The 21,003-nt window shown below is 37.4% G+C and overlaps 1 protein-coding gene across 1 annotated transcript in view; it reads left to right on the top strand.

Moving 5' to 3' along the window:
* Positions 1-827: 827 nt before the first annotated feature.
* SDHAF3 (succinate dehydrogenase complex assembly factor 3) overlaps positions 828-21,003 on the top strand; it is an 83,314-nt gene continuing 63,138 nt past the window's right edge. The window contains exon 1 of the mRNA XM_079931898.1: positions 828-1,101. Within this exon, the coding sequence (XP_079788024.1) occupies positions 928-1,101 (174 nt within the window). The 5' untranslated portion in view covers positions 828-927. The remainder of the gene's footprint in view (positions 1,102-21,003) is intronic.

The raw sequence follows: 21,003 nt of genomic DNA, 5'->3' as shown, positions 1-21,003 counted from the left end.
ATCCGGTAAAGAGAGACCATTGTGGAATAGGGAGTAGTGAGAAATGATCGAATTCTGCATACATTTTGTTGGTGGAGCCATCAGGATTTGTTGAAGGTCCAAAGGTGTGATGGGACAGAAAGAACGAGGCTAAACTGCTGCCAGCTTTTATTGGTCACACTCTCAGTATCACCGTTGTAAAAGGTGAAGATTTGTGAACGTTCTGATCTACGTTTTCATCTCAGACTATTTAATCAGAATCTCCTGGATCGTGACCTTGGACACAATACATTTAAAATGGTCTCTAATTATTCTTCTAAAGCCAACTTGACATGAGCTAAGGATTGAAACCTGCTGGCTCAGGTCTCACTTGAGTTACATGAAACAGGCCACGCCTTCAGGGTACAAATTAGGAGCACAGCCCTGTGCAAGGTACGTGGGTGGGTGGGCTTCTGAATGGAGAGATTAATCCCATTCCGATCCCTCTCGCAGAACGCAGGAACACTGCAAAGACATCTGAAGTGTCTTTAGCCAACCATGGAAGGCTTCCTGGAGGAGTCCGATTTTGACGGAGCCTTTCTTAAGCCTTTATCAGGAGGAAAAGGGGTAAGATGAATGGAAAAGATGATGGGGTGTAACGGAGTGGTTAACAACCACCCAAGCCAGACTCCTGGTGGACGACCGCTCCGCCCCAGACGCAGGCCCTAAGTAGTCGCTGCGCTGGCTTTCCACGAAAGCTACGCCCCTTTCAGAGAAGGACCGGCCCATTTCTGCCCGCCGCTGCCCCTCGCGTTTCCGGAAGGTCCTGATATTACGCCGGACCCAACCGGATGCAAGTCGCACGCCCTCTTCCGCTTGTATTTGGGTTACTTATACTCAGCATGTAAGGAGAGGCAGGCGCGCGCGGTCTCTCTGCGCAGGCGCGGCCTGTGGTCCACGCTCGGAGTTATGCCTGTTCGGCACGTCTCGCGTGTCCGGGCCTTGTATCGGCGCATTTTGCTGCTGCACCGGGTTCTGCCCCCAGACCTCAAAGCCCTTGGTGACCAGTACGTGAAGGACGAATTTAGGAGACATAAGACCGTTGGTTCTGACGAGGCCGAGCGATTCTTGCAGGAATGGGAGGCAAGTAACTGCCCCCTTTTCTTCGCCCCAGATCTTTGAGGTCCCTCAGCGGTGTCCCGGTTTGTCTCTGGGAGAGGCCGCCTGACCCGGCTGGTTTCCCCGGGCCTCACGAGCTCGAACACAGCGGCAGCCTGTTCCGTTTGAATTAAACAGCGCAAAGCCGTTCAAACAATACTTCCCAAAGTTACGTCCCAAGCTGGTCAGTTTATCCCACAGATTCCTCGCTGGAGCACATCCCGTTACAACAGCGTGTCCAGTTCAGTTCAGGTTTTGCCAGGCGCTGGAGGGGTGAGGATGGAGGTTACAAAATTGAATAAGTCACCGTCAGGTGCTTAAAGAGCTTACCGTTTGGCAGCTTTTTTGTCTCCTCCAGTGCCTTGCACGTAGCAAGCGCCTATTGATAAATTAATGGTTTTCTCGTTACTAGTTTTCAGAGTTTTAGAGGCTTGTTTCTATAATTACTATTTTTAAAATCCCAGTGCTCTTTGTTGGGTCTTAATAATATTCTCAGTTGACTGATAACAGAAATCGGATAAGACTGGGGGTAATTACAAGCGGTGGGCAAAAATGCTGGTCAGAGGTAAGTCAGGTGAAAGTTGGTTTCTTCGTAGTCTCAAGTCACGTTATTCTGTTGAATTGCTCTGCATCATTGCACTAAATCTTAATGAGACACATGCATTAGGGATTAACCCTTTGATTTTTCCCTCCCTTTTTTGAGTGAAGTCAAATGATATTCAGCGTGTTTCATTTAGAGTGTTTCGTGGGGTTGGGAGCCATGCAGCACTGCCCCTCGTTATTTGCAAATATAAAGAAATGAATGAAATTGGCAATTAGAGCGACAGGTATTTGAAAGCATGAAGCAGTGTTGGTTTAAGAACTGAGGTAAGCAATTCTTCAGCCTAAAAAGTTGATGGCTATAGAGATTATTGAAGTCTGTTTTTTTTAAAAAATCATAAAGGGTGAACGCAGGGTGAACATTAGGGTGAACACCGAACTCTTTCACTGAATTGCAGAATTTTTTATTGTAGACTCATGTACGCTTGCAAGAGGGACATTTAGGACAACGGTGAAATTTAGAACTTGCCTAAAAATTATGTGTATTAGATGTAGTGAGGCTGCCTAGAGCCAGGGAGGTTGAATCTTAAAATGCAGACTGCTGCAGACTGCTCTCTTTTAATATGGTAACTTGGTCTTGAAGCCAGAAGAACTGGATTCAAACTCAGGTACCGGCATTTATTAAATGTCAGGTCACCTTTCCTAGTCTTATTTTCTTATCTGTAAAATCATAACAGTATTTACAATATGCACCTCTAAATTAGTGTATGTAAATGTAAGTGACATCTTTTAAGCCAAGTCAGTTTGTGGCAGGACAGGAAGAAGTCTACCTCTATGTTGGGAAGCACTTTGGGAGGTCCTAAGAACTGGGAAGCTTTTTAGGGAAAGAGTAGGAACCCAGAATAAATTGGTAATAGGCTAGAGGAAAGAGACATTTTTAAAAAACTGGTTTAAAAAAAAAAATGTGTTGATCAACTGAGGAGACTTGGTGTCAGGCGTTCAGCTTAAAAAAAAACAAACCCACAAAAAACCAAAAAACTCTCCTAGTGCTATGTGGCATTTGGTCTCTAGGATTCTTTCACACACTTCTAAAATTGCTTATGAACTTGAATTTGCTTTACTTTAAAAGGCAAAGTTGGGTATGGATACCACTGGAGAAGAGAAAGGAAGGGTCAGGAATATGAGAGGACTCGGTATTGGGAGGAGAGTTCCCTATTCCCTTTCATCTATTCCCTTCTGATCACAGAAGACTGGCAAATATTAGAGCAAATTCATCGGGGGAAATTTCTGTTCAAGGACCTTTGGGGGAAGGTAAGAGGAAAGTATTTCATTTTATCTTAAGGATAAAAATGTAAATGCATATTTACAGAGTAAATAGTGAATTTGTATAATTCCTTACCATAGAGAAAAAATGTTAAGTTCAGGGAGAGATGTTTGATAACTGGTTAGTAAAATACCCCTTGTAATCTTATTCCCGAGCCTTTTAGGGGACAAATGTTAAAAGTGGAATTGGGGCAGGGTAGATCAGGGGGTCTTACTTATTATGACACTTTTAAAGTTCTGACTATGCTCAGTTTTGAAGAATAGCTGTTTTAGGTAATGCTTTCCATTTTTCTTTCTGCGCCGACCCAGTTGTGGAGAGAAGAACTTCTTACCGCTATTTTCTGGGAAATTAGAATAAACGTTGAAAATTAAATAGCAAGTAGAAGACCTTCGTGTTAGAATGTGAGACGAAACACAGCTCCTTAGGAGCCACTTTGAAAAGACTCCGTGTGTTTAATTTTTCATTTTTTTTGCCCCATTTATTTATGTCTGTTGCTTTCTTGCCTGGTTTCCATTGTTTTCCTTAAGTAGCTGCTTTGCTCTGTGTCTCTTGGGGGAGGTTTATGGTGGAAGTTTCTGGAAAAAGCAAAATGCTTAAACATTCTTTAAATAGTTATTGATCACTTATTGCCAGGCAAAGTGCTAGGCATTGTAGGACACACAATGAATAATATATGTGTTTTACTTTTATGGTGTGCAAGTTTAGAGTATAATAGACGATTATAGTATGAAAAGGTGTCTCTGAAGTGCTATAGGGGCAAGGAGGGAATGGAGGAAGCTGAGGCCACATGTAATGTCTGAGCTGAGGTTTGAGCAGGTCAGAGTTACCTTGTCAAGAAAAAGACTAGAAAGAGGGAATAACCTATGCAGAGTTATTGAGGTAAGAAACAGTATGACTTTTCCCAGGATATGCAGTGATGTGTTTAGAATTTAGTGTATTACATGGGAGATAAGGAAGAGATAAAGCTAAAGAGGTGACAAGAGACAGGATATTCTGTTAAGGATTTTAGGTCTTTATTTTGAATCATTGAAAGATTTTAAGCAGTGGTGAAAATGATTCAAATTATATTCTAGAAAGATCACTTTAACAGCAATAGAAAGGAATGATTGAAGAATGAGACAGATTGAAGGTAGGGAGAACTGTTAGGAGAGATGTAGTAATCCCAAATATGTATGTGCCTGAACCGAGACAGAGATGTTGAGGATGGAGAGTATGGGCTTTTGCGTTACCCTTTTTAAGGTAGAATGGGATTTGACTTGGTGACTGATACAGGATTAATTAGAGGGGAGGCCATAGAATGGATAACTCTCAAGTTTTGGAATACGATACCAATAACCAGAATAAGTATATAGGAGGAGGAGGTGGAGGATGAGTTCAGTATGGTACATTTTTGTGTTAAAAATTCTGGTGGGACAGTCAAGTGGAGATGTTTTGAGATATATTTACCCTGATACTCAGGAGACAGATTGTGGCTGGAGATAGAGATTTGGAATTCATTAATTGTAATTGATGGTCCAAAGGTGTGAATTAAAGTGCCCAGGCTGGGTATAACGGGGGAAGCTAGATAGATAGTGGTCAAAGATAGACCACTAACATTTAGGAGTTAAAGAGAATGAAGGTAGTAGAAGTGTAGTGCTGGAACTGTTCTGTTCTTTTCTTTTTCTGTACTCAGTTGTTCCTAAGCTACTTCTGCAAAGGAACATACTTTAGATTTGTATGATAGTCTTTATCATAATATTTGCTTTTTTGTTTTATTTTGCTGTATTCATTTTAGAGAGGAGGAAATGCTTCAAATTTCATGTAACTGTGCATTTGTAACTCATGTGGGATATCTTACGAGTTTGAAGTGGATCATCAGATTAAAAAAAGTATGATTACATTGCATGTCATCTATATTTAGAGTTTCCTTAACTTGATATAATTAGGGTTGGATGGATATTTTGCAGTTTTTATAATTGTACGTCTCTCTTACCTAATTTGAGGACCTCATTTTGTTGGTTTTGAACATCCTGATTTGAACTTTGTATTTTAGTTTGTGGGAGAAAAGGAATGAATTACCTCTCTGTTCAGTAGATGGATTGTGTGTGGGGGGGATCATCTACCAAGTATGAGGGAGTCATCTGGGAACCTCTTAGTTGTACTGTTTATTCCGCATGTTACTCAGTGTGGTGTTTTTGTGACGGTTTATTGGGTGGTGATGGTTTATTGATATGTTACACATGTGTGTTTTCCACATTAAGCTTTACCATTCAAAAAATTTTAGCCGTACTGTGGTCCTTAACTAATGGTTGAAAAAGGGGTGAAGGTGAGGATTTGAAACAGTATATCCTTGGAACATAAAATGTTTCTTTTTTTTCTTTTTTTCATTTCTGAAGTATTTGGAAGCTTTTACGATATTTTTTGTTTAGAAATACTTAACTTTTATTGGTGTCAGTTGTGATATAACAGTGCTTATGTTATAAAGTAACTTAAGATGTTTTTAAAAATCATAGTTTGATCAACATTGCAAATATTATTGACTTTATACTATATTACTGGAACACAGAGGTACGTCCTTTTATTTAAGTGATTTTAAAGTTATTGGAATTTATAGATTTAAAATAATGGTAATAGAATGATAGTATTAATATGCTATTAGTTATGGTTCTAAAACAGATCTGTGTGTGTGTAGGGCTGTGTGTATGTCTATATACCACACAGACTTAAGAATTTGAAGTAAGTTTTTCCGTAGAATTTAATAAAAGGATTATATATATATGCATAATATTGATTTTACTGGTTTACCTATTATTTTATGAGATAAATTATTTTACGGTTGCTTAATAAGAACAGATGTTTGAAATTTTACATAGGGAGTATTAGAATTGATTGAAAGGGGCTTCACATTGCTTCAGTAAACTTGTTTTTTAGGTTAATGCTCTTCAGCTTTTTTGAAAAACCAAAGTAATGTATGTATGTGGTTAAAAAAATTAGTGTGGGAGGGCTTATAATAAAGAGCAATATATTCTTTTCTATTCCTTAATTTATCTGTTCTGGGGACATTTTTCATTTTATTTTGGTGTCTTTCAGGTTTCAGGTATCTTGTGAATTTTGTTATCTGTCCAAATTTACAAGTAAAGCAATAAGAAACTGAGAACTCTGTATATAGGTAGGCTTGTTGATTAGAAAATTACTTTTAGGATCACAGAGTTTCAGTAAATCTCCCTTGGATTTGCTTCTTGCTCCTCATTTTCTTTACCTCCCTGGTGTTTGTGTTCCGTTGGTTCTGGCAGTTTGGCTTTATCTTCAGCTGTTATTCTCTGTTTTGTTTTCTCAGCTGTGGCTGCTTCTACTGAGGCTGTTTTATTAGTTAAACTTCTCCACCTGCTTTCCATTTTGAGAACCTTACTGAAATCTCTTGGCTTCTAATGGCTCCTTTCTTAGTCATTATGGATCGCTCCTTTAAAAGTTTTTTTATTAGTTCAGTGGAGTTTTGGAAGGGAGAAGAAATAAGAAATAAGCTTCTGTGATTTCTCCAATCTGCCATCTCAAACTGGGGATTCTCAGTGTTTTCATTTTAAAGATGAAGAAACTAAGGCCTGTGGAAGTAAAATGACTTGTTTGGTGCCACACAACTAGGTACGATGAAAATCTTGTGCTCTCGCCTCATGAAAATCAGTTAAGATTTTGGAAATTAATGTTTCCAAAAGACTATTCAATTTTTGTTTAATGTAAAATGATTATATATTTTTTCTTTGAATTTTGCTTGTTTGCTTATTACAGTTTATTTGTATATTTGGTTTGTTTTCCATTTTTGGTATTTTTCCTAAGGGACAGGGAAGATTTTTTTTAAATCATGTTTCTACCTAATACACCTCTAGCATAATTAGGAAATGTTTAGGTGATGATTTATTTGTATGTTTATTATCCCAAGGTGCTAATTGCGACACATTTCTTTCTCAAAGATTTTTTTCGTTAATGACATGAGAATAGAAGTCGCTGTAATGTAACTGTTAAACTGTTGTGCTAGTCAGGCACATATATTTCCTGTGTGATTTTTGGCTTCAGTTGTCTTAGTAGGGGAAGTAATATTTTACCCTTGAAATTACAGATGGACCAAAAAGTTCTCTTTTACCTCTAAGATATGATTATATTAGGAGATGAGTTAAAACTATATCAAACGGCTTAACCCACTTTACACTTTTCATTGGCACCACTGATTTCTCTCTTTAATCTTCTTTTAGTTTTAGGGTTGTGTGTTACCATAGTAATACCACGGACAATAAAAATACAGTACATTTTATTTCTCTTTGTAATACTTACCATTAACATAAAGTTAATAATTCCTGAATTAAAAATTAGTTAAAATAAAAGGCAAATGGAATGTATTTGGGATTAATGTGATAGATGCTTGATAGCATTAGTATAAAAAGAACTTAGCTTGGACTGGGAAAACACTTAACAGCTTTAATACAGGAATGGGCAAAAGGGACTCTAATAAGAGGTCATTCTCTGATTTATATATGAATTTAACTTCTGTGTTGAATGTATATGGTAATAGTGAAAAATTTAAATCAGTATAGATGTCCAGTGATGGCAGAAGAATGAAATTATAACATAGCCATATGATGGATGGGTTAGTATGCAGCTCTTAGTGATGGTGTTTCAGAAGAATTAATGGTATAGAAAACTGCTCATGATACAATTAAAAATAAACAGTGTTTATCTTTGGGTGCTGGGATTAAGGATGATTATAATTTTCTTTCTTGTACCTCAGAATTCCAGATCATGTGCTACTTTAGTGATTATAAGAAAGCCAATAAATGTGATTTTAAACGATGCAGTTGGATATGCTCAGCATTTTTGTTACCAATCTTGTGTCACAAAGCACAGGAAAACACATACATTGAGTCAACTAGCACCTTATAAATATAGTTCCTAATTTTGCTCTTTAAATTTTGTAGGTTAAACTTAGACTTCTTCATGTTTCATAAATAATGTCAGCTATATACCTTAATTATTTCTTGCTGAGTTTTGTAAAATTAAAACAATGTAAATGTGTAGACTTTTTTACTCAGTATTGTAAATGGCCACGGAAATAAGAGAAGAAATACAAGGCACCCAGATTGAAAAGAAAGAAAGAAAACTGCCTTTATTCACAGGAGATATGATTATGTAGACAATTTGATGTGATCTACTAAAAAACTTCTGGAATTTAATAAGTCAGTTTAGCAAGGTTGTATGATACATGGTCAGTATATAAAAATTAACTGTACTTTTATATACTAGCAGTGAAAACTTGGAAATTAAACTTTTTAAATATCACTTACCATCAAAAAATATGAAATGCTTAGGGAAAATTCAGACAAAGGATGTTCAGACCTGTACACTGAAAACTACAAAGCATTGCTGGGAAAGAATAAACGTGTGGATTAAAAATTAAACTTTTATCTAGTTACTGTTTTTTCCTTAACCACTAGAAGACATATTTAGAATTTAGAATCTTTAGGGCTCTAAACTGAGATCAGAAAAGAGTCATCAGGACCATCTATCTGGTATAGTTTTAAGTCTTTTTAAGCAACGTGAAGAATCTTCTCATGTTCATTTCTTAGAGATCATACTTAAATAGTCATAATTCTCCAATAACTTCATTTAATGACAATTAAGTTGCTACTTAATAACTGTTAGAAATCTATTTTAATTTTTTACCTTTTTCTGAGTATTGTAGAAGGTTGCATGAAGGCTGACAGTGTATTAGGACTGGCAGAGGAAATTGGTGAACTGTTGGTTTGTCTTCTGGCGAGTGAGACAGAGAGGATGAAAGGTGGCTTGGAAACCAGTAGGCTTAGGAAGGAGATTCTAGGTAGGTTTGTGCCACCCAAGATTGTCATTGTAAGTTCTGGTAATTGATCTTGTACATTTGGAATTGGACTTTATCAGCATACTCAGAGATGATTGAATATTGACTTCAGATTCACACTAAATTTATGTAATACTGAAGTATAAGCTAGAATGCTGATTTCTATGGGTTGGGGAGTGGGGGCCGATGAAGAGGGCTTTCCTTTTCCAGGAGTCAGAATATTCATAGTTAGATCCAGGGACACTTCTTTCAGAGGTGTCTCAGAATTTAGAATTTTTTAGATTTTAGAAAGGTAAGAAGGAGTATGATTGAATTTTAAGACACACCCCTGTGGGATCTGGAGTGGTACCCTGTAATCAAGTACATTAATATTTCTGCAGTAAAGCATTTGACTGTTCATATTAAGCAGAGTAAATAAATGCTTCACATAATCCATTTAGGTCCGGATTTGCTACCAGATGAGTTCTGAAACAGCTTTTGTTTTTTGAAACTTCTTTGACATCAGAATTGCAAGTAAGGGATTGTGGACCTCTATTAAGCTTTCTAGGAAACTGAATTAATGTTTAGAAGGTTGCCTGGTAAACACGGAATTAAAATAATGGGAACTGGGTTGGCATGAGAGATTTTTCATCAGGCCTTGTAGTAGAAAACATTGTGGGTCCTCATGCTTCACTGCCCTTTTTTCCTGGACAGTGCTGAACACACGTTAGGAAGTTTGCCCCCTCTTGATACTTTATTTTTATTTTAAGCACATTTTTTCCTGCCAAAGCATTATTATTATTATCAGTGTGTTGATAGATTAAGCTACCTAATTGGTCTTCTGGGCCTGAGAGAATTCAGATGTTTCCCATTGTGTGATTTTTTTTTTAGCTCAGTTCCCAAGGGAGGATCATATTTATCTTATTTAGAAGTTTTTGGTCTTCCCTAATTCTAAATTAGTAAACTTGGAGCATTTCTAAAATAAATTGAATTTTGACTTCTAAGCTTTCAAACACTAAATATTTATGCTTTATTTGAATAGATTTTAAACATGGCCTATTTTTTTTCAAAAAACATTTCATCATTATAAACATAAAAAAATAGCAGAATGTTGTATATTGTATGTTTAAGTAGCAAAGCTTTCTGGACTTTGCTGCAGGACTCTTCACTTTGCTGCAGATGAAGTTGTCTAGTTTGTTTAAAACTATCCCATTGAATAAAAAAAAAAATCACACACGTCTCATAGGAACTTTCCCCTTTCCACACTAAGAATGGCAGCTGATGGCATGGCAAATACGTATATATAAAAACAACTATAGGGCTTCCCCGGTGGTGCAGTGGTGCCAATGCAGGGGACGTGGGTTCGAGCCCTGGTCTGGGGAAGATCCCACATGCCACGGAGCAGCTAAGCCCGTGTGCCACAACTACTGAGTCTGTGCTCTAGAGCCCGTGAGCCACAACTGCTGAGCCCATGTGCCACACCTGCTGAAGCCCACGCACCTAGAGCCCATGCGCCACAACAAGAGAAGCCACCTTAATGAGAGGCCAGAACACCGCAACGAAGAGTAGCCCCGGATCGCTGCAACTAAAAAGAAAGCCCACATGCAGCAACGAAGACCCAATGCAGCCAAAATAAATAAATAAATTTATAAACAAACAAACAACTATAATAACATCAGCATGCAGCATCAATGGGTCTAGCCTCACAGCACAGACCCAAAGCTCTAACCCCTCCAAAAGGTAGCTTGTTCACTGCCTCACACTTCCCAGCCTGGCTGCCTACTTATTCATTCTATAAGGTATAAGTATGTACAGTTGATAATGCAGGATTTCTAGCCAATAACCATAGTTAACACCACTTAAAAAACACCATGAACATATTTAAATGCCTTTACTAGGCTAAGCAAGATGCACAGAGTGAGAAAAAGTCTTATTTTAAAATACTTGGAAATATATACAACTTTGATACAGTTTCAGGGTACTAATAACGACCTTGGCTACTTCATGTAAATTACTTAAAATTTCTAGTATACTTCTAGAAACTGCAATATGATTATATTCGAATTTTGTAATTAAATCTAATGAGGGCAGAGCCATCTCAAAGAAGTTTGTTGTATTTTTCCCTACTCTGGAATTCATGTGGAGTTAGATACTCAAGTTTATTTCTCTATCCTCCTCTTTCTCAACCCCCTTCTTCCTCCTGTCATCCTCTTCATCTTCCGTTTTTTAGGCAACATCTGTCTCCTTTGCACCATCAGATTTTCCTGAGTTGGCTAAACCTTTTTCCTATTTCTCCTTCAGCCTCACTACCTTATTATTGTACGGCTGCTTTTTTTGCTCTCGGATTACTCCACGTCTGTTTGGTCTTCAGTGGAGGTGCCAGGGTTTGTGGATTTGATCTCAGGGTGGAACTCTGAACAGAACACTGCAAGTAGTGGCTACTCGGGAGCATTAGGTCCTTCCTGCTTCTCTTAGTTCTTCCACAATGCTCCATTTCTGGATCATCAGATTTGGATTTCCTTTTCCCAGAGATTGTCTTCTGTATCTCAGAGCACTTCTTAGAAAACTGCAAAGGAAAAATCAAAAACAAGCTGCAACGCTGATGGGATCTCTTGGATTTTTCTTCTTTTGTACCTCTGGCTTGCCTGCACAATGAAGGCAGAGAAGACCCTTTGCTCTGTGGTTTCTTAGGTCACCTTCAGCCGTATTGATTCATTGTTTGCTAGCCTCTGCGTGCAGTTTTACTGCACGCAGTAAAGAAACAGTTAACAAGAAACCAGTATTAATGATTATGGTAGACATACATGTATATAGTTAAGAACTATATAAAATTTGCTTTTCTGTGCCATTTTCAGCTATTGTATTTAATCTTTTTGTGTCACCTGCTAGGTTAGTCAAGCGATTGGGACAAAGATTGTAATAATAACGTTTTGGAAGCTTGATACTTTTGTAACTACTTTTATGCTATGAGTGCATTTCTGAAAAGTTGTTTATAAGTTGATTTTTAAAAATTTTAACTGTATTTTAAGTATACTGGCAGATTAACTATTTAAAGAAATTCTTTTGTTAATCCTTTTGTAAAATGAATAATCAGCCCATAATTTCCTTCTTTGTGTAAACCTGCATTTGCATACATGAAATTTGTTTTAAATAGGGTTTGTCTACAAATGTCGATGCATGTGTCTAAAAAGAAAAATTTAATTTCTGTTTGTGAAGAACAAATTCAGATTTGGCACTTTTGATAAGGTAAGACATACCAGATTATTTTAGTTCTATTCTTTTCAACTAAAGCATATTTTAGATAGCATTTTGCTATCAAAATATGCTCTGCACCTTTAATTAAGGGGTGGCAAGAAGTTCATATGTTAAGATTGAACTGTAGTATATTTTTAAAGTATATTTTCTTAAATAGTAATAGAGCTAGTGTGAAGTTATAAAAGTTTAAAAAGCTATTTAGTAGTTTTATCTTTTCTTAAAAGCATAACTGGAATCTCAAATCTTAATGATTTTTGTCTTTAAAAATTTTGCTTTATCTTAGCCTGTACTTACAGAGGTAGATGTATATGTTGCTTTTAATTATGTTTGTTAGCTTTCTACTTAACTGTAGTTGGGTGATACCCAGCAGTTTACTCCTCTGCTTGATACTTGGATGATAGATAACTCATCCTTCTTTTAGTTTGGATACTGAAATCTTGTTAACCAGTATTAACCATAAACAGCTGTTAATCCACAGTATAGCATAAATGTGGTATATTTATGATGAAAAAATAAAAATGTAATTGCCATTGTGTAATATTTTAACTGTACTGTGGTTAAATAGACTTTTTCTGCAGGGCTGTCTGGGAGCCTTACTACTATTTGTTATACTGTTTCTTTGGGAAAGTATATACAAATTAAAGTCTAGAGCATTGGGAACTTGGCCCCATCTCTTAGACCAGCTGCACAACCTATTGGATAGTCAGTCAAAGGAGAAGCCCTCATGATTTAACATGGGTACTGTTTGATTCCATGGAAAGTAAAGCCTTTCCTCGATAACTGAGGAAGAAGTCAGTGGGTTAGAGAACCCTTGGAAATGTCCTGGGATCTAGTAGAGACACATCTTCTAATATAAATAAGGCCAGCCATTTGTTTGTTCATGGCCTTAACAAGTTGAGTGTCAGGGATAATCTAGACGACATTATTAAGGACAAAAACTGGAAAGAAAGCAAAGAATCAGGAGGAGAGGTTTCAGCAACAAGTTCAAGGTGGGACATGGAGAAATTGTTCCAAATGTAGGTCTTGAATTGTGTGAGGCTGGGAGGACTAGACAGGAGGAGCCCAACTGAGTTTATTTGTTCACTGATTCATTCAATGCCTACTATTTTTCAGGGGATACAGAGATTAATGGTCAGTATCTGTAAGGAGTTCATAAGTGTGGTACATGTCTGTATAAGATAGAAGAAGACTCATTGTACTCTAAAGAGTAGTAGTTGAGAATGTTGGTCTTCTGGCAGCAGGGCAAACAGAGTGGTGTGATTACAGGAGGAAACTTCTCTTTCCCTTAGCCATTCAATTTATGATTGTTAGGTAGTTCTCTAACCAGTATATCTACCCTGTCACTTGCTGTTCCTTATTCTGACTCTGTTCTGTTGGATTTTGAAGATCTTTTTATCTTTGAGTTTCTTTAAAATATAATTACCCTATGAGAGATTCCATTTTAAATTATTGGCAGCTAACACTTTAATGATTAACAATGACATTGATTAACATCCAGCTACTTACTGTGTGAATGGATAATTTGATTAACCACTCCAAGCCTCAGTTTCCTCATCAGTGAAATGGGAATACCAACAGTACTTACTTCAAAGGTTAAGGATGAAATAAGATAATATATGCACAATAGTTGCCTTGTACATGGTAAGTTCTCAATAAGTGTTAACTATTTTAGCTGTAGCGTGTGGTAGGAAGGAGATTTGATAGGAAGGAGTTTTGAAGGTACTGAAAACAAATTTTGTTATTTCATTATTCTTAATTCTTCCTTCTTTCCTATCTTCCATATCCAGTTAGTTTCCAAATCTGGTTGATTCCTTTTACCATATCAGAACTCTGACCTGTTGTCTCCATTCTCTTTGCCTCTGTATGTTTGTAGTAATTTCATAAATAAGCTTGCCTTTAGTCCCTTTTAAATGTCAGCTTATAAAACACAACTTTGATCATATTATTGCCCTCGTAAAAAGCCATCACTGTTTTCCCGATTGACCTCTCTTGAACCCAAGTTAAAAACTATGCAAAATCTGACTTGAATATGTTTTTCCTACCTTACATCTCAATATTCTTTTTCAAGTTTCCTAAGTTCCAGTCATACTCAACAGAGAATGTGGCCTTAAGTTGTCTTGGCCTCACTATTCATTTGCCCTAAATGTTTTCCTGTCTTTTTCTGTATAGCCAAATCCTAAAATGTCTTTCATAACAGCTCCAATCCTTTGCTATCAACTGTTTCTTGATTAATTCTCCCAATAAAAAGCAAAACTCTGTCTTCTAATTTTCTAAAACATTATTTTGTATTTTTGTTTTCTTCATGCTTTCTACAGTGTATTATAATTATTTGTGTACATCCTTTTTGGTGCTAGTAGAGGGTAAATTCCTTGAGGACGAAAACTATGCTTTATGTATCTTTGTGTACCTTAAAGCTCCTAGGACAGTATTTTGCTTATGATAGATGCTCAGTAAATCTTGGTTTTTTCCTCCAAAAGAAAAATGTGTGATTTTTCAGATGAAGACCAAACATGTTGGATAAAAAGTTAACCAAATATGTGAATTATAGTTTATAAAGATTAATAGTTTAAGCAAAGGCTTTTAGCCTGATTATGGCAATTCTTAAATTGTATTTCATAAATAAATGAGAATTCAGTGTTATATTTCATAGTGTACTAGGCTTATTCCAAGCACTTTAATCCATGTTTTTATCTAGATATGCTGTCAAGTCAGTAGGCATATGAATGCATGAATAGCTGGTTCAAGTTTTTTTTAAAAATTAATTAATGAATTTATTTTTGGCTGCGTTGGGTCTTGGTTGCTTCACGCGGGCTTTCTCTAGTTGCGGCAAGTGGGGGCTACTCTTCGTTGCAGTGCGTGGGCTTCTCATTGTGGTGGCTTTTCTTGTTGCAGTGCACAGGCTCTAGGCGTGTGGGCTTCAGTAGTTGTGGCACACGGGCTCAGTAGTTGTGGCTCGTGGGCTCTAGAGCACAGGCTTAGTTGTGGCGCACGGGCTTAGCTGCTCTGCGGCATGTGGGATCTTCCCGGACCAGGGCTTTAACCCGTGTCCCCTGAATTGGCAGGCGGATTCTTAACCACTGCACCACCAGGGATGTCCTGGTTCAGTTTTTTTTATATATATATATTTTTTTCTTTTTCCATTTAATATAGTGTTTTAAGTGCCTAAGAATGGAGAGAGATAATTAAAGAGTATTTAGGAAATTTAAGATCATGAACTGGGAGAGTCCTAGGACAGGCATAATTGCTAAGAATCTTGGAAACAGAAAAAGAAGTTGGGTGTCTGTCATGCAGTTTCCTTAAGTTACAGTGAACACCATCTTCTCTCCAGAAGAAGAGAGAAACTAGGAGCAACTGTGCATGGTCATTTTCACTAAATTCTTCTAAGAATATTTACCTTGTTTACAACCAGATTCATTCATTCCTTCTAGTATTGACTGGAATACTCCAGTCAGATACAGGAATTTTTTGTGTAAGTGTAATTTCAAAAATTTCCACATGATGGCAGAAGATATCTGGAAACACGTTATTGAATGAAATTCAGAAAACTTTGTATTTCAGTTTTATCTGAAATAGTGTCTTTTCACATTTCTGCTAGTAATTTTCACACTTGTATTGTCTGATAGAGATAGTTATTGGTATTTTGAACATTGTAAATGTTTTCACTAATTTTAAAATTTTAAAAAGAATTTTTTTCCTGATTTCTTTTATATAATTTAAATTCATTTTTGAAGGTTTCATGGGTCTCCTCTGAATAGTGTTTTAAATACTTGTTTTGGTAAATGTCTTTTTTCTTAGTAAGCCAGTTTAGCGGAGATTGAGTTCAGTTATTTACTATTTATAGATAAATGTGTGAAACCAAATATGTGGACTTTTATTCAACTTTATATTGGAAATTAAGGAATCGATTCAACGTACATTCTTTTGTGTGAATGCGCCTCATGCTCTCTTGACTGTTTTGTTTTTTGCCTCCCTTTCTCTATCACTGTCAGGTCTTCTCTGAAATCTTCCCTGTATTAATTTAAGAAATTCATTCATTCTGGGGCCTTCCCTGGCGGTCCAGTGGTTAAGACTCCACACTCCCAATGTAGGGGGTTAGGGTTCAATCCCTGGATGGGGAACTAATATGCTGTACAGTGTGGCAAAAAAAAAAAAAAAAAAAAGATTCATTCATTCTGTATATATTTGTTAAATATTTACCACGCTTCACATAGTGCCCTCAACAATGATAATTGATAGTGTTAAAAAAAAAAAATTCACTAGATGTAATCTTCATTTGCTGGAGTTCACAATCTTACAAGGCAGATAGCTACCAAATACATTATTGTGTTTGAGTTGATGTTTGTGGTTCTTATAAAGCAGTATACTTTGCATAAAATTTTAAAGAGTATGCAGCTTTTACATAGTTATGGTAGATTACTTCTGAAAGCATGAATTAGAAGAACAGTGACCTGAAAAACATCAAAATAAACATATGGAAATTTTGTGAAAATGTAAATAGACCAAGGTATTTTCTTTGTTTGTTTTTTGAACACTAGGTGATAGATGATCTAGTTAAAAAAAAAGGGGGGAATAACATGGCAATTTTTGTTTTGGTTAGTAACATTCTGTTTTTTTTTTAAATGATGTGTATCAAGAAGCTATTTTATTTTTACATATTTTTTAACATCTTTATTGGAGAATAATTGCTCTACAATGGTGTGTTAGTTTCTGCTTTATAACAAAGTGAATCAGTTACACATATGTTCCCATATCTCTTCCCTCTTGCATCTCCCTCCCTCCCACCCTCCATATCCCACCCCTCTAGGTGGTCACAAAGCACCGAGCTGATCTCCCTGTGCTATGCGGCTGCTTCCCATTAGCTATCTATTTTACGTTTGGTAGTGTATATATATCCATGCCACTCTCTCACTTTGTCACAGCTTACCCTTCCCCCTCCTCATATCCTCAAGTCCATTCTCTAGTAGGTCTGTGTCTTTATTCGCGTCTTACCCCTAGGCTCTTCATGACATTTTTTTTCTTGGGTTCCATATATGTGTGTTAGCATATGGTATTTGTCTTTCTCTTTCTGACTTACTTCACTCCGTATGACAGACTCTAGGTCCATCCACCTCACTACAAATAACTCAATTTCGTTTCTTTTTATGGCTGAGTAATATTCCGTTGTATATATGTGCCACTTTATCCATTCATATATATATATATATCCATTCACATATACATGGGCCATTCTTTATCCATTCATCCGATGATGGACACTTAGGTTGCTTCCATGTCCTGGCTGTTGTAAATAGAGCTGCAGTGAAAATTTTGGTACGTGACTCTTTGAATTATGGTTTTCTCAGGGTATATGACCAGTAGTGGGATTGCTGGGTCATATGGTAGTTCTATTTTTAGTTGTATAAGGAATCTCCATACTGTTCTCCATAGAGGCTGTATCAATTCGCGTTCCCACCAGCAGTGCAAAAGTGTTCCCTTTTCTCCACACCCTCTCCAGCATTTATTGTTTCTAGATTTTTTGATGATAGCCATTCTGTCCGGTGTGAGATGATATCTCATTGTAGTTTCTTTTTTGTTTTGCTGTATGCGGGCCTCTCACTGTTGTGGCCTCTCCCGTCATGGAGCAACAGGCTCTGGACATGCAGGCTCAGCATCCATGGCTTATGGGCCTAGCCGCTCCACGGCATGTGGGATCTTCCTGGACCGGCGCATGAATCCATATCCCCTGCATTGTCAGGCGGACTCTCAACCACTACGCCACCAGGGAAGCCCTGTTGAAAGATTTTTAATCACAGTTTCAATTTCAGTGTTTGTGATTGGTCTGTTCATATTTTCTATTTCTTCTTGATTCAGTTTTGGCAGGTTGTGCATTTCTAAGCATTTTTCCATTTCTTCCAGGTTGTCCATTTTATTGGCATAGAGTTGCTTGTAGTACTCTCTCATGATCTTTTGTATTTCTGCAGTCAGTTGTTACTTCTCCTTTTTCGTTTCTAATTCTTTTTTTTTTTTTTTTTTTTGCGGTACGCAGGCCTCTCACTGCTGCGGCACGCAGGCCTCTCACTGCTGCGGCCTCTCCCGTTGCGGAGCACAGGCTCCGGACGCACAGGCCCAGCGGCCATGGCCCACGGGCCCAGGTGCTGTGTGGCATGTGGGATCCTCCCGGACCGGGGCACGAACCCGTGTCCCCTGCAAAGGCAGGTGGACCCTCAACCACTGCGCCACCAGGGAAGCCCTCTAAGTCTATTGATTTGAGTCTTCTCCCTTTTTTTCTTGATGTGTCTGGCTAATGGTTTATCAATTTTGTTTATCTTCTCAAAGAACCAGCTTTTAGTTTTATTGATCTTTGCTATAGTTTCCTTCATTTCTTTTTCATTTATTTCTGATATGATCTTTATGATTTGTTTCCTTCTGCTAACTTTGGGGTTTTTTTGTTCTTCTTTCTCTAATTGCTCTAGGTGCAAGGTTAGGTTGTTTATTCAAGATGTTTCCTGTTTCTTAAGGTAGGATTGTATTGCTATAAACTTCCCTCTTAGAACTGCTTTTGCTGCATCCCATAGGTTTTGGGTCGTCATGTCTCCATTGTCATTTGTTTCTAGGTATTTTTTGATTTCCTCTTGATTTCTTCAGTGATCACTTCGTTATTAAGTAGTATATATGTTTAGCCTCCATGTGTTTGTATTTTTTACAGATCTTTTCCTGTAATTGATATCTAGTCTCATAGCGTTGTGGTCGGAAAAGATACTTGATACAATTTCAATTTTCTTAAATTTACCAAGGCTTGATTTGTGACCCAAGATATGATCGATCCTGGAGAATGTTCCATGAGAACTTGAGAAAAATGTGTACTCTGTTGTTTTTGGATGGAATGTCCTATAAATATCAGTTAAGTCCATCTTGTTTAATATATCATTTAAAGCTTGTGTTTCCTTATTTATTTTCATTTTAGATGATGTGTCCATGGGTGAAAGTGGGGTGTTAAAGTCCCCTACTATGAATGTGTTGCTGTCGATTTCCCCTTTTATGGCTGTTAGTATTTGCCTTATGTATTGAGGTGCTCCTATGTTGCGTGCATAAATATTTACAATTGTTATATCTTCTTGGATCGATCCCTTGATCATTATGTAGTGTCCTTCTTTGTCTCTTGTAATAGTCTTTATTTTAAAGTCTATTTTGTCTGATAGGAGAATTGCTGCTCCAGGTTTCTTTTGATTTCCATTTGCTTGGAATATCTTTTTCCATCCCCTCACTTTCAGTCTGTATGTGTCCCTAGGTCTGAAGTGTGTCTCTTGTAGACAGCATGGGTCTTGTTTTTGTGTCCATTGGGTCTTGTTTTTGTGTCCACTCAGCCAGTCTATGTCTTTGGGTCTTGTTTTTGTGTCCATTCAGCCAGTCTATGTCTTTGGGTGGGAGTATATAATCCATTTACATTAAGGTAATTATTGATATGTATGTTCCTATTCCCATTTTCTTAACTGTTTTGGGTTTGTTATTGTAGGTCTTTTCCTTCTCTTGTGTTTCTTGCCTAGAGGAGTTCCTTTAGCATTTGTTGTAAATTTGGTTTGGTGGTGCTGAACTCTCTCAGCTTTTGCTTGTCTGTAAAGATTTAAATTTCTCTGTCAAATCTGAATGAGATCCTTGCTGGGTAGAGTAATCTTGGTTGTAGGTTTTCTCCTTCATCACTTTAAATATGTCCTGCCTGTCTCTTCTGGCTTCCAGAGTTTCTGCTGAAAGATCAGCTGTTAACCTTATGGGAATTCCCTTGTGTCTTATTTGTTGTTTTTTTGCTTCTTTTAATATGTTTTCTTTGTATTTAATTTTTGATAGTTTGATTAATATGTGTCTTGGCGTGTTTCTCCTTGGGTTTATCCTGTATGGGACCTCTCTGTGCTTCCTGCACTTGATTAATTATTTCCTTTCCCGTATTAGGGAAGTTTTCAACTATAATCTTTTCAAATATTTTCTCAGTCCCTTTCTTTTTCTCTTCTTCTTCTGGGACCTATAATTCGAATGTTGGTGCGTTTAATGTTGTCCGAGAGGTCTCTGAGACCGTCCTCAGTTCTTTTCATTCTTTTTTCTTTATTCTGCTCTGCAGTAGTTATTTCCACTATTTTATCTTCCAGGTCACTTATCCGTTCTTCTGCCTCAGTTATTCTGCTATTGATCCCTTCTAGAGTATTTTTAATTTCATTTATTGTATTGTTCGTCCTTGCTTGTTTCCTCTTTAGTTCTTCTAGGTCCTTGTTAAATGTTTCTTGCATTTTCTCTATTTCCAAGATTTTGGATCATCTTTACTATCATTATTCTGATTTCGTTTTCAGGTAGACTGCCTATTTCCTCTTCATTTGTTAGGTCTGGTGGGTTTTTATCTTGCTCCTTCATCTGCTGTGTGTTTTTCTGTCTTCTCATTTTGCTTATCTTACTGTGTTTGGGGTCTCTTTTTGCAGGCTGCAGGTTCGTAGTTCCCGTTTTTGGTGTCTGTCGCCAGTGGCTAAGGTTGGTTCACTGGGTTGTGTAGGCTTCCTGGTGGAGGGGACTGGTGCCTGTGTTCTGGTGGATGAGGTTGGATCTTGTCTTTCTGGTGGGCAGGTCCACGTCTGGTGGTGTGTTTTGGGGTGTCTGTGGCCTTATTATGATTTTAGGCAGCCTCTGCTAATGGATGGGGCTGTGTTCCTGTCTTGCTAGTTGTTTGGCATAAGGTGTCTAGTACTGTAGCTTGCTGGTCGTTGGGTGAAGCTGGGTGGTGGCGTTGAGATGAAGATCTCTGGGAGATTTTCGCCGTTTGATATTACATGGAGCTGGGAGGGAAAGGAAGGAAGGAAGGAAGAAAGAAAGAAGGAAAGAAAGAAAGAGAAAGAAAGAAAGGGAAAAAAGAAAGGAGAAGGAAGGAAGAAAGAAAGAGGATAAAATAAAATAAAGATTAAAAAATAAAGTTATTAAAATAAAAAATAATAAG

This window comes from Stenella coeruleoalba, assembly GCF_951394435.1.
Source record: "Stenella coeruleoalba genome assembly, chromosome: 9".
NCBI lineage: Eukaryota > Metazoa > Chordata > Mammalia > Artiodactyla > Delphinidae > Stenella > Stenella coeruleoalba.
Note: the sequence above shows the minus strand (reverse complement) of the source record. Positions and strands in the feature narration are given on the sequence as shown.